The sequence below is a fragment of the Diadema antillarum genome, unplaced genomic scaffold (assembly GCF_040938485.1).
Source record: "Diadema antillarum isolate AM-2024a unplaced genomic scaffold, OU_Dant_1.0 seq00000262_RagTag, whole genome shotgun sequence".
Classification (NCBI taxonomy): domain Eukaryota; kingdom Metazoa; phylum Echinodermata; class Echinoidea; order Diadematoida; family Diadematidae; genus Diadema; species Diadema antillarum.
The window spans coordinates 1-15,089 of record NW_027271300.1 but is presented as its reverse complement, the minus strand read 5'-3'; the positions used below and the strand labels follow the sequence as shown (position 1 = coordinate 15,089).

At 36.5% G+C, this 15,089-nt stretch overlaps 1 protein-coding gene across 1 annotated transcript; it reads right to left on the bottom strand.

Annotated features, from left to right (window-relative positions):
* Window positions 1–5,048: 5,048 nt before the first annotated feature.
* Window positions 5,049–14,727, bottom strand: LOC139729742 (BRCA2 and CDKN1A-interacting protein-like; the record flags this gene model as incomplete). The annotated part of the gene is made up of 6 exons (XM_071640677.1): window positions 5,049–5,302; window positions 6,469–6,640; window positions 7,770–7,957; window positions 9,129–9,227; window positions 9,929–10,009; window positions 14,650–14,727. Coding segments are annotated over 6 exons (789 nt in total), but the record flags the coding sequence as incomplete, so codon positions are not given.
* Between the last annotated feature and the right edge of the window lie 362 nt (window positions 14,728–15,089).

The following is a 15,089-nucleotide window of genomic DNA, read 5'->3' as shown; positions in this document are numbered from 1 at the left end:
TCCAGGGAACTGTTGAAGATGTAACAATTTGTATATAACCAAGCTTGGGGAAGAATTCCCTTGAAAAGTCACTTTTGGAAGATTGGGAAAGTGAGTAAGCTGTATTCTGTTGTGTAGCTTTGCTTCAATACATGTAGTGTTGTACATTGTAATTTTTTTGTCACCTACTCTCGTCAGGCATTCACGATAGTGAAAAAAAATAATGAATAAATGACAGCAGTATAAAATATAATATTTGCCTGTCCTCTTTTCTTTTCTTTTTATAAGTGCAGATTGAACCCTGCATATGTATAGAAATATGTCATCACTACATGGGAACCCTGATATATCAGGAATAAAAACAAAAGAATATGACAATGTTGGGGTGACTAAACCTCTTATCTAAAAATGTCAAATTGTCAGGAGAGCAAAAAAAAAAAAAAACATGGCAGCCAAAGCACTATAATTAATGGGATTGCCTTTCCATTGACATACCATGGTGGCTTCATTTTGGGGGTAAGACAGCCAGGATTTGGACAGAACATTACTGACTTGATTATCTGACAATTATTAAAAAAAAAAAAAAAAAAGATTTTCACCAAAATTTCAGATAGAAGTACAAGGTCGTGTCACCCCATCAACAATACACAAAATGGGACCTGCAAAATTACCTTGTTATATACATGTAGGTATCTCACTAGGTATATCTAACCTCGTTACAACAAGGCACCATTGTCCCTGTTTAACTTTTAGTGTCGTTGCTAGCAATCTGTAAAATTTTGGGGCAAAATCATCATGCTCAAGGTCGCTTTCCCTTTAGTAGTATTACTGGTTCTACATTAAAAAAAAGAAAGAACTAGAAATGTCGCTATGGCGACTGATGCCTCCGCCATAATGCATGATTCTCCCAATAGGCGTACTGTACAATGTCTTCACATGTGTGATCCATGACAGTTTCACATAACTGGCAAAATATTGATATGACAGGTTTGTCAGAAATGACTTGAATATTCACTTTCCTTGAACTGGGTTTGCTATAATTGTCGAAGATTGCAGGTGCACATATTTGGGGAATTGAGAATTTTTACTTGAATTCTGACAGACCCTATAAGTTTATGCATTGAGTAATTTCCAAGGTATGAAGAAAGAGTTAATTACAGTACAAAATAGATTTTTTTTTTTTTTTTTTTTTTTTTTGGGGGGGGGGGACGCATGGAAACCTGGCCTTTGACCCTTAACCTCTGACCTTTGACATTCTGGCTGGAAATTTCCTGGAGAATCTCCATTAGGTAATGCATGTATATATTAAGTTTGAAAACTAATAATGCAAGCATTTCATATATTAGTGTATGAGGGAAACAGTAAAATATTGAGGAGTTGACCTTGACCTTTGACCCCATGACTATTGACCTACGACCCCTAAATTCCCTAGATAATCTCTGCCAGTCAGTACATGTGTATGTATCAAGTTCTATGAAAATACATTGAACCATTTGTGAGAAAAGTGATATTACAACATTTTCACCTAACCTTCGACCTTTTGACCTTTGACCTTATGACATGAAACTCTCTCTGGAGAATCTATATGCAGTAGTACATGTCTGCACCAAGTTTCAAGAAAATACCTTAGGGCATTGCATAGATATTGGGGAAATAGCAACATTTTTAGCATTTGACCTTGACCTTTTGACCTTTGACCTCTTGCCAATGTCACTAAAATCTACTCAACTAATTGTCCCATCATACATCATCCTTGGACCAAGTTTGGTGAAAGCTGCTTCATCCAGTTTTGAGTTATCACGTAAACAGATAAATTTCAGGATTTGACCTTGATCTTTGACCTTTGACCTCAGTCCGATTTCACTAAAAAACTAATCAAGTAATTGTCCCATCATACATCATCCTCCGACAAAGTTTGGTGAAATTTGCTCGATCCAGTCTTGAGTTATCGCGTAAACAGATACAATTTCATGATTTGACCTTGACCTTTGACCTTTGACCTTTGGCGGATTTCACCCAAAATCTAATCAACTAATTGCCCCATCATACTTTATACTTGGACCAAGTTTGGTAGAATTCAAGTCAATATTACTCAAGTTATCGCGTAAACGAAAGCGGACGGATGTACGGACGTACGGACGTACGGACGTACAGACGTACGGACGTACGGACGTACGTACGGACGGACGGACAACCCGAAAACATAATGCCTCCGGCACCACTTCGTGGCGGAGGCATAAAAAAAAAAAAACCACCACCAAATACCTCAGAAGAATATCATTGCACTTTCCAACAGTTTGACAGTACCAAAGGTATGAGAACAGAAACACCAACAACAGCATCTTACTTCACACACACTTGAGTACATGTATCTTACAAAGCTACCTCTGGGTTGCCTGATATTTTATGGTCATTGGCATAATGTTTGTATGTTAAAAGACAACCAAAATAGCCACAGCAGCACCTTACACTTCACACACACTTAAGTATTTCACTGAACTACCGCTGGGTTGCCTAATACTTAAGGTTTGCTAAAAACCTGGAGATTTTATTTTCAAACCAAAGTGATCATTCAGACTGAACTTTCTTCAGTTCTTGGGACATAGATTTTTCACTGCTGAATTTACACTGAGCCATTATGGGCATGCGAAGAGACATGGTGGTGATGAACAAAGTAATACATGATGTACACATATTACCCACTTGAAAACACACTGAAATCTGGTGTAATTGCGAATAAAGTGACCCCCACCCCCCCCCCCCCCCCCCCCCAAAAAAAAAAAAAAATCAAATCGAAAATCAGCTCAACTTACTTTCATAAAAGACATAAAACTAGACAAAGACTAAGGAAGTCATACAATTTCATAGCTTTGACACATCTTTCCAGAACAATGAATACAATTAGATCTGCATATTTTAAATTGGATGATGCAAATGTCTTGCCCTTGCAAGTTTCTCATTTACTTGCTCATTAATCTTCATCAATTTTCTCTTCATTTGTGTGGTGTTTTTTTTTTCTGGAAATACTGTACACAAATTTAAGAAGAAAGTACTGTATTACCTTCACATCCATGATTGTTCTGGAGTTGTAATGATCAAGTGATAATGACTTCGTGAATGGCAGAGGCTCAAATTTGCAGAAAAAAGAATAAGAAATAAATTTTATGTACACACCAATCAGAAGTGTGAAGCAAGTAAATCTCACCTGGTTTGCATACGTGTACATGTATATGTGAAAACAATGATATTGGTGTCTTGCAAACATATAACTTAAAAATTCCATGATTTCTTGGTTTTTGTGTGTTTGAATGAGACCTGCACTTTTTGTGATACTTTGCTGTCCTTTAGTAATGTCAATTTGAGCACAGTATGAAGGTTATCTTGAAGATGCCTCTCAACAAATTCCAATGCAAAGGCCCAGTTCAAGTGACCAGATTGCTACATGTATTTGCTCTTCTATACCAAAAACGTCCATACGAATCGGCAATCCACATGAGTTGATTCAAGAAAAGAAATTACAACAGTTCTCCACATGCTTCAATTAAAGAAAAACAAAAACAAACAAACAAGCACAAACAACATAAGTGTCTGGCAGCAGGATTGTCTTCAGTTTCCAGCACTACAATTTACAGAAAATGTGAACATTGTAACTGGCATATACAGAGATCTCGTGTGCATGATATAAATGAGGTTGTCCCGACAAGTTTCCACCGGCACACTATTTTAAGTTTGCAGTATTCCTGTCATTGATTTTTGGGTAATCCATGATTTCTTGAATTCTCTGTAATACAGCTGTTCTCCATAAATATAAAGTCTAAAAGTTGTTCACTTCAGTTATCTGAAGACATGCAAATCTCTTTTGTCTTAGTTGAAAAACAAAAGAGTAGAAATGCAGAGTGCTTTAGCAATGGTGAGCAGAGCAAAAGTTCGAGATCTTGAATCTAGATACATTAAGAATGCATAATTTACTGCTTTATGTGGAATATGATGGTTTCGTACATCACTAATAATAAACTATTTACAGGATGACATGAGAACTTCTCTGCAGGACTACGACATAAACAACAACAACAACAAAAACTTGTATTCAATCACAATGTCTCCTAATCTGCCGAAAGGCAACCACTAGAGTTGAAGTTCGAGTGCCTTGTTGGCGTAATTCCTTCGTTGGTGACTGGATGCTACAGCTTGGATCCAGAATGTCCGAATTCTCTGTCAGCTGGAGAGTGACAACAGCAGGCTGATATCATGACTCCTCTATCTCATGATTCACTTCCTCAAGATATTTCTGATACTTGCCAACATGTTATGGTATATAACCATACTGTATTCGCTGAATATTTCACAAGGTTCTTATTTTTGTGAATTTCGCAAGTTGGGTGCTATTCGCGAATTAAAAAACGCACAAAAATATGATCTCTGATCTCGACGTGAATGCGACCTGCATTCATACATTTCTCCATTTAGTACTGTACTCCACGACTGCGAATTTAGCCACCCATGAAATTGTCGGGAAGTCCACATATGCAAAAAAAAAATTAGACATGCTAAATATATGGCATACTGTAAAACGAGGAATGTTCGCGTGCATTTTAATTTCGCGAATTTCGCGAACGCCAAGATTCGCGAAATTAAAATGCACGCAAAAGTTCTTGTCTATATGCATTGAATGCCAGTGGCAGTTCGCAAAAATTTCATGCTGCAAAACAGGCCGTCGGCTCCAATTCGCGAAAAATTCATGCCGTGAATATATCATGTTTTACAGTGTATAGTAATGGACACTCGATGGCACAGATAGAAAGACAGACAGATAAACAGAGATAGGTAACTAGATGAAGTGATCGACAAGGAGGGGGAAAAAAATGCAAAGAGACAAAGTGATTGATGGCCAGAACTGACAGACATGTAGATGGATTGGTCGATAGGAAGATTGAGCAGCACAGGTAGACACAAGTAAACGAATCGGTGGATAGAAAGCACAGTCAAGAGAATTATGGATAGACATGAACGTGAGAAAGAAAGAGATGACATAGGGAAAGAGTCCTTGGATCCTCAGATCTGTGCTCTTGAGAATGCAATGCGCGATCCACTCATTGTCCATTCCCTTGCAGACAGACCCTAATGAGAGTGTCCATGCTTGGAGATTCTGCGATCATAATGCAAAGGCTTCCTGGATCTGTCCCACAAGAGTGTTCATTTTTCCTGCCGGGACCAGCATGACTATCCTGAACATCTTCATCTCCGTGTCATCCTCCGACCACTTCCCGGCCACCGCTCCCGGTTGGTCCTCCTGCTCCTGGTAGTGTAAGCGCACTACAGACTCCTGACAGGAAAAAAGAAAATGAAGAGAGAAGGCAGCCTGTATAAATCTACCACTTGTCTCTAGCTGACGCTAATGTTTCAAAGAATCACTAGCATGGAATGAGTTGAAAGACGCACTTGGTGTAAACGGGAAAAAAAACTTTCAGGAAGGTTTTGTACTTTTAAACAGCAAATCATTAACTTGAGAAACATACTGCAGAGTGCCAGAAAGCAGAATCAGTGTATTCTTACATTGTTGTTGTTGTTTTTTTAATCCAACTTGAAAGACAGCATAAGTTAAAGTAGATAAGAGTGTAACAATCACTAGAGAAACACACACACACACACAAGCATGCTAATAACAAAACTACACAAGCCCATTATACAAGTCAGCAGATATTTCAGAATTCATTTATTTAACTTCAAGTAGAAAGAAGTTTAACTCCAACAATAAGAAATATATATATATATATTTTCAAAGTTGAATAATGATTGCTCATTTTCAAGTAAGATTCTTTAAACATGCAGAGACTCCAACTCTCCCACTTTTGACGGGAGATCTCTCGCCAAAAGTCCAGTTTTCGCAAAATCTCCCATTCTCCCGCTTGAGATTTAATTTCTCCCACCAAAACACCTTTTTGAAAACCTGGAATTAAATTTTGATGAATCCAAGGGGACTCCAGGTCGAGCATCATTAGATCTGTAACATCTGTCTTCATGATATGATAATTATGACATGAAGTTGTATCAAACCAAAATATATGATTTGAATTATTGAATTATCTACTTAGTGCTCTCGTATGTTGAAAAAAAGCCTGAGAGAGCGCAAGAGAGCAGCTAGAATCCGAAAGCTGAATGTTGCGCTCGTGATCTGCGCTTTACCATTCACGCACATCAAGTTGGAGTCTCCAGTTTGCTATGAGTTTCAGGAGGGAGAATCTCCAGATCAGAAGGTGCTTGGGGTCGGAGTCTCTGAACATGACAAACATTTCTTGTCATCCACAAGACTTTGGACAACTACTCCAAAGTATAGGTGGTGATTCTGATTTACTCAAGATTTGGTAGAGAATAAGCACAAACGTGACAAGCAGGGAGGGCATAACTCACAAAAAAAGAAATGAGGTTTGCAGGTAGCTGAACCGACGAAGTCATGACATGATGTATGCCTCTGAGGAATGCTCATCTCACCTTGAAAAACAACTCGTCTTCAGCATTCGCAAACAGCCAGCTACTGTCCCCTGTGGCATTGCTTTGCTTATTTGACGAAGGCATGCTGGGCTGCTGGTATGCCTTACTCAGAAGGAGGATGTAATCAAACTTAAAGTGTGGATTCTTCGCAGCAGCTCTTCTTACATCATTCCTGCAAAGGGAAAATTGGACAATCTTTTTTTTAAGTTACAACTTCTGAAAGGCATTATTTACCATTTGCAGATAAAACAAAATCAGTATAATCAATGTTAAGTATAATTATATACCGGTATACAAAATTTAAACAATAATTATAATAAAATTGTTTCTGGAATAAACCGTCTACACCTATGGTTTACTGAGAAAAATGGTGATATCTCCTTATATTTTAGGCTTTATTGCAAAAATTTTTATATGGTAGGATGTTTTGTGATACAACTGACCTACAAATATGCATCAAATGTAATAAATCAAACATTTTTTAAATCACTGCTCCCATCGGTACACAATACCTTTAAATTTTGGTTCAATCAGTGGAAGAGAAAGCCACAACTTGCAGTGTCACAGTAGCGGAATGAAATATGTGTATATGTGCGTGAAGGGAGGGGTAGGTCTTTAAGTGTCAGTCGCTAAAATATCACTGTAATTTGAACTTTTTCTCAAACTTGTTCAAGCATGAATGATTGATACAACTCATTAGAGTTCTGTACAAATTATTTAATTAGCACATTGTGTTAAATTCAATGGGCTTAAAAACTTGATTAATCATGAGGTTATCATAATTATGTACTGTATGCAAATTTGTATGTGTGTATGTATCATTTTTAAAGGTATTATTTCATATATGCTGGTATATATAATTTATATTATGTATTTCGATTATTGCTCACATTCAACACATTTGTAAACTGATCCTTTCAGCTTTGCACTGCTGATCAGTCTTATATATCAATAAATGAAATAAAAATAAATAATAATATACAGGCAATTCCTCAAAATTTCATTTTCTATGAAAAGTACACATGCCCTTGATTTGTTACTAGCCTTTGTTAAGGGTAACACTATTCCCCTGCCTCCTTAAGGAGAAAGGTCAACTGCAGTCTAATCATACTAGGAAAATTAAATGTGTGGAATTCTCTTTGCATTCCCTTTATGTATTCCACAACTGTGACATCTTACCTTCCACTAACTTCAATGATGTGTTCTTCTAATATTTCTGCATTCACTGAATGCATGTACTGTGTATATTTGAGGTGAATTCCTCTGTAACAAAAGACGGAATTGATGGTTTTTTAACTCACTGCAAACTACTGTGGAGCGGGGGCGCCAGCTGAGCTGGAATGTTGACAAATCTCTCACTCAGCAAGAGACCCACACTCTGTGAATCGTCGTCAAGCAGTTGGGTGAGTTCGTTGACCTGGGCTTCGGGGTTGGAATCTGCGCACTTCTCAATAACTAGAGACCGAATCTCCTGTATACAAGCCACATTCTTGATGTAAAAATTTACAAAACAGAAAGATAAATAAAGCGTATCCTCAGAGATGTGGCTATACATGTTTCCATTAATGGTTCCATGACATTTGCTCCTGCAACAATTGCTCCCATGAAATATCTGCATGCCAAGCCAAACATAAATTCTACCAACAAACATAACCCTAATCCTAATCCTAATCTTCACATCAAACTATTAAACCTAAAGCTCTTTCACAACCCTAACCCTAAGTCCCTGGAGAAAACAAGGCCAGAGAAAACAAGGCTGGAGCAATTGTCACAGGAGCAAATGTCATGTCACCTTCATTTAAATAAACATGTGTATTATCATAAGCACTGTGGATGCAATAGTTCAGTTGGGCACATTTTGAGAAAACATACAATGAGACGTGTGTTCACAAACCAGCAGAGCAAGCATTTGCCCCTTTCTCTCAATGAACATATTATGTTCATTTACAAAACCTTCACTATTTAGTGCCATTACTATGGAAGCCATATAGTTTTGATTGGGATGGAGATTTAGGTCTTAACTTGTTGCAAAATAATTAGAAACCATTTTTATGAAATATCAAAATGCACACAATTCTAAGAGGAACTAAAAGTTTATTTGATGAAAATTGGTTCAGAAATGGCTGAGATACCCCAAGACAAAGAGGCCTTAATAAAAGGTGGGACCCACTTTTTATTAGGACCTCTTTGTTTTGCTTCATTTCTGGATATCTCAGCCATTTCAAAACCGCCTATCATCACATAAATTTTTAATTCCTCTTAGAATTGTATACTCTTTAATATTTCACATAAGTGGTTCATAATTATTTTGCAAAAGATTAGAATCTGAATCCTCATCTCAACCAAAACTATACCATCCCATTAACAAGTTTCAGTGATGCAAATATTTGCTTATAATTTCAAAGAAAACATATAAAATATGTCTTCTTACAGATATTTTGGTCAAGCTTATAAATATCATTAATGAATATGCTTTCTTTTATTCTGGAAAACTAAGAGGCATATTTGTAAACACATGTAAAAGACACTTACAGGAATGAATACATGACAAGTGACATGGTATGTGAATATTATTATCATGTCTAACATCATTACCACTTTCATTAATAATGCAACTCCTGCCACATTATTAAGGACACTGCCCTGAAAGTATTTCCCACCTTTTTCGCTGTTATGTTTAGTACTGTGGTGAATCCAAATATTTCATCATCGTCATCATCATCTGAATCACTGTCTTCCGCCAGCTGGGCCTCGCTTTGCTGCAACAGTAACCAAAACAAAATTGAGCTATGTGGTCTTAATCCGCTGAACATGTATTGTAACAAAGATAGCAGAAGTTATATCATTTGGAGATATCGTATTGCATGCATCGTTCTTTATTGGTGGGGATATTTCATGAGGAAATATCCCACTTGGAGCACAAAATGGATTTTGTTTACCCTGTCGAGGAAAATGGAGGAACACATAGCTTTGACTACAAATGCCTAGAGCTGCTAATCAATTGAATTGAAGAAGTAATATCTAGGAGTGTGCTGAGGTGGGTCTTTTCTTTTTTTGATGTGAGAAAATATGCAACAAACTTGATTTTCTTTTTTTTTAAAATCATATTCGTGATCAGCACGTGTGAGTGGACACAATTTTGTATACTATGATATAATATTCAATAAAATATTCTCTCCTCCATGTTTTGTTTGCCAATCACTGCATTGACTGACATCCCACTATAGCTAATTGGTTCTGACAGCCTTTGAACTCAGTTCACAGGAAATTTGTCATTTTCCCAATCAATCCTGTATCACGCTGGTCATTGTGCGGGACTGTTGTTTTGTTACACCCGATTAGGTTTGACTGACATACATGTACTCGGAGCCAAGTAATGTAACCAAATGCTACCTAAAGAGCGTGGCCACTACAAGCTACAAGTACACAAGAGCTTGGGCATGTAAAGAGTTAGTCTTACCTTGATAACACAGCCCACATGGTTCTGCATCAGGATCAAGTCTGTTAACTCGCTGGTGTTCACTTTTGTTCTGGCAAATAGCTGTGGAAAATGATCATGGCCATAAACTGCAGTCCATTGAGGAGATAATGATAACATTTCACTTCAAAATCATTTGAGAATATCACTATTGTAAAGTATCATATCAATTTTTGTTCTCCACTTACTGTCAGATTAATATGACTAATTTCATTGGTCCTTTCAATGATGAAATGAAACTGGAATTGTTTTCTCACAGTTGTTTTGCTGCTTTATTCATAAGTCATTACCACATTATTCCAAATACATCACTTGCAGACTGCAGACATCTGTGGTTACACTGTCATCTCTCTTATACAAGGCAAAGAAATGATCCATATTTCCTCGCAAGACTGAGTACACATAACAAAGCATCATCATGGATCATTTTAGATATTGCAAACAATAGCATATGGCAGTATAAGTATCATGCATGCTTGATCATTCAAACAGCTTACTGAACAAAAAGTAATACAGCTTTATTAATAGAACACATTAGTGAGGTGTGAGGAAAATTTGACAACCCGTTCAATTCTTATTTTTTTTATTTTTAAAGTTTTAGTGCTATGCCATTGCATGATGAGAAGACCACAACAGTTTGTGACGTCACTATACAGGACAATTAGTGGGGTGGCTTAGTGAAATTATCGTGACACGGCGGACAAAAGCATGATTTTTTCACCAAAGGTACTTCATGATGTACCTTCTCAAAAAATAGGGTGCTCCAAGAAAATTGATGCTGGGAAGGAGGTCAGAGGTCAAAGGTCAATGACCTTTATTTGTGAAATAGGTTTTTTGGCTATTTCTCAGGTCAGGAATATCCAATCTGGATGAAACTTGGCAGGAAGAATATTGAAAACAAGTAAAATATTTTGATTGAATTTGGAGTGAATTTTCCAAAGGTCAAAGGTCAAAGGTCAATTAACTTTTTCTAAAAATCATGTTTTTGTTTATTTCTCCAGGTAGGAAGATTCAATTTTCACAAAATTTGATATGAACGTTGTATAGAAGGTACCAAGAGTATAAACCAGGGGTCAAATATAATTGTTGATTTGTGCATTGCCATGGCAACCCAAAACTAGGGCTTTTAATTGAAGTAAGTTACAGGAGGCTATTTTCCAGTTTGGAAGAGATTCCATTTGAATAGGTACAACTGATCGACGGGATGTATAGAGGATTGAAATACTTTTCATTAGTGTTAAGTGGTATGTTGCCATGGCAACTACATATATAGATTTTGGTTAAACTTAAAGGAGACTTCAGAACTTATGAATTTGAAGAGATTTCCATCAGGGTTGGTATAATTGATCAACAAAAAAGTCGCCAGACAAAGATTTGTCACCTTTATAGCATGTGGGTTGAGTGAATGCAGCAACAATAGTAGAACACATCAGTGAGAGTTTGAGGAAAATTGGACAATCCGTTCTAAAGTTATGAATTTTTGAACTTTCTGCTCATGCAGTCGAGGCTGGATGAGAAGACTACTATACCTTGTAATGTCACATGTGTACAACGATATAAAGAATGAATAAAGAAAATTCAACATAAATTATTTTCGCTTACAAAAGGATACTCGACTTCTCTTTCAGAAGGCAGGGGGAATAATATTACCCTTGACATACGTCCGTAGCAAGTCAAAGAAACTATGTGAACTTTATTCAAAAAGTATGGTTTTGTGAAATTCTCATTTTATTTTCCTTAGAATGTGTGCATGTGACATCATACACTGTGGTAGTCTTTTCATCCAGCCGCGACTGTGCAGATACCTTACAAAATCATAACTTTTGAACGGATTGTACGATTTTTTCCAAGCTTTCTGTGATGTGTCCTACTAATATTGTTGTATTCACTGAATCCATGTGTGCATGAAGGTGGACTTGTCCTTTAAGGACAGATTCTGAAAGAGCAGACTGTAAGCTTTAAAATAATGTATCACACAATTCAAAGGGATTCCCCTAACCTATCTAAATGATAATACCGGTACTGGAAAGAAAGCACACACTCTGGATAAGTATGAACTGAGAAAAGAGGCTGCATTGTCTATTTTAGCGTTTAATCTTTACCAAGCTGTCTCATGTTAATATGTTCGTCTTTTCTTCCCCCCTCCAATTTTCATTTGAGTTTGTCATTATTAATTTTTGATGATAAGAACGATGCCACAAGGCATTGTTTCTTAAAAATGCTTCAACTGCTCCTACAGGTCCAAAATCTACATCAATATATATAATTTTCCTGATCTCCTCAACATTTTCCAAAAATAAAGCATACACCTTTTATGCATTGAGTCCTCCTTTTTGTGAAGTTAAAGGCAAAAACCCAAAATTAGTGCTTGAAAATTATTCTTAAGTGTGAGTTACGGATAGAAAGAACCTCTGTAAAATTGAATCTGTATAATCAATGTTAAGTATTGTTAATAACACAAAATGTGAACAATATTTCTATGATAACATGTTTCCAGACTAAACCGTCTGCATTTATGCTTTAATGAGAAAAATACTGATATCTCTTTATATGTTTGCTTTGATTGCAAAAACTGTATATGGTAGGATGTCTTGTGATACAACAGGGGGGGGGGGGGCATTTCATGAAGCAGTTTGGTCAGATATTTTTCTGACAAACTGTTACAAACTACAGAAATCCTTGCATCTGATTGGCAGAGAGCAAATTTGTCCGACAACTTGTCGGACAAAATGCTTCATGAAATGCCCCCAGACCTACACATATTATGCATAAAATGTGATATCCTGAACATTTTTTTCAAGTCACTCTCCCAAAAGTGTATATATAGGACCTTTGAGTTTTTCTTGTGTTTGTTCCTGGCAGAATACTAGTACACAAATGCTCCAATCCATGATGACCTAACGGAAATTAAGGAAATTAAAATGAATATACTGAAAACCGAAACTACAGATTATACTAATAACTTACTTCATTCTTCTCTCCCCACCCCATCCCACCCCTTCTTTTTGGTTTCTTGATATACTAGTAGATCTAGCTGACTTTGATAATTGTCATTATGTAACATCATCTTCAATTGACAAGGCGATAAAACTTAACAATCATTTCATTATGCTGCTGGACTAATGGGGTTAATAGTTGAACTATATTGTTTTTAATGTCCTATACTTATCCCTCCTATCAATCACATGTATTTTGGGCGGAATGTATTTTCACATAAAGCATCATATATAGAATCAACCGCCTTTGGGGTCGGGAATTTTGTCATATCATATTGTGATTTAGATTCTGCTCTATGCCGATTTTGTTTTATTTCTATCAACGTTTTAAACTCCCCATAGACTTTGTTCACCAGCCAACTACATCCCACCCTCTTTGGATAATGTGAACCAATCAAACATTGCTTTTACTTTTTAATAACATGTCTATACATAGCTATCAGACCAAAAATATTCAAACCGCTTTAAGTCTTTATGAGTGAAATTACAAATATCAATATATTTTCAAAAATATTCAAATTGTCTAAATTCAACTTCATCTATGAAAACAAACTTTTAACCTTTTTAAACATTTGCATAACCCCCATAAGAAATAAGAACCATATAAAGAGGGGAAGTGCAGACTATAAAAGTTGCTTACGGGAACCAGGTAATCCCTGCGCTAAACCTATGGAATTCACACAATCTTGGAGGAAACGGGTTAAATTTGTTAGGAAATATGTAGGGCAATACCCAAAACCTTAAGTTCTCAATGGACTATGCAGCTCTTCTACTGGTAAACTAGTAGTTCTGGGAGAAAAAATGAGCTGTGACATAGTCCTACACCTGGCTAAGTCATTGCCCAAGATTTAAAGTATCTGAGCCAGAGTCACATGTCACTCTTTGCCATTTCTCTACAGGAGGTAGACAGTACTAAAAAAATCCTTTACTAGAAATTATATCAAATTATTTAATGAAAAGGTGCTTAAGAAAACTGGACTATTCCAACACACCTCCCTCAGGTCTTCAACACAGACTAACCACCTGTTACCACAGGAAAACCAGTAAAAATGGTGTATTACTGTAAACATGCACATAATATGTCGTATTATGGGTCTGAATTTTAAGACTAGCAACCATGTACATTGCATTGCATTGTACAGAAACCTGGCGAATGCCCTGTGTATAGTCTTTGAATTCAGACATTATTGTTATGTACAAATTAAGGGCATTTTCTCATTTTTTCTGTTAGCGGATTTCTTGGAGCACCCCCTAATTTTGATCCTCATATATATACAAATGTATGAGGAAAAAATTACACTTTTGTCCGGTGTGTCACGATTATCAGTATATTTGTCACTAAGCCACCCCACTAAATGATGTAAAGAAAATCTAAACATAATTCCACAAAATGTCATGTTTTACGGAAATTACACACATGGATCCCTGGACTTTTTACCAATATGATAAAGGTAATATCATTCCCCTGCCTTCTGGAAGAGGTAGAAAGTTAAGTGCTCTTTCATCATGTTAGAAAAATGAAAATACATTGAATTCTCTGTATACAAAACTTGTATAATTCTTTTTTGTCACATATCACAAAATGAAAAAAAAAAAAAAAAAACACAATTTCCTACTCGATTCTTTCACATGCATTGTAACTCATAAATGATATATTCTACCTCAGTGACAAATACTGTTCCACCGCCCACAAGAATCATGACATACCTGTTGCAAAAGTCGTTTTATACCATGGAAATCATTGTCCTGTGGTGGAAAGGCCTCAAACTCAATCTGAACCTCCTGCTGTTCAGGACAGAAGATGGTGTAAAAGAGAAAGGAAACACCATTCACGGCATTCATAAGATCTTGGAATGAGGTGAAGAACATCTCTAATTTACATCTGAATGTTTTTAAATGGAGACTTCAATAAGTCCCCCTTTTAATAATCTGACGAAAATCTATCCCCAATACTTGCTCCAGGACTCAAGATTAAAGGACTTGTAAGTTCACCTTCATAGACACGTGGGTTGAGTGAATGCAGCAATATTAGTAGAACACATCAATGAGAGTTTGAGGAAAATATGACAGTCCGTTCAAAAGTTATGAATTTTTGTAGTTTATGCTCAGTCATGGCTGGATGAGAAGACTACTATAGCTTGTGATGT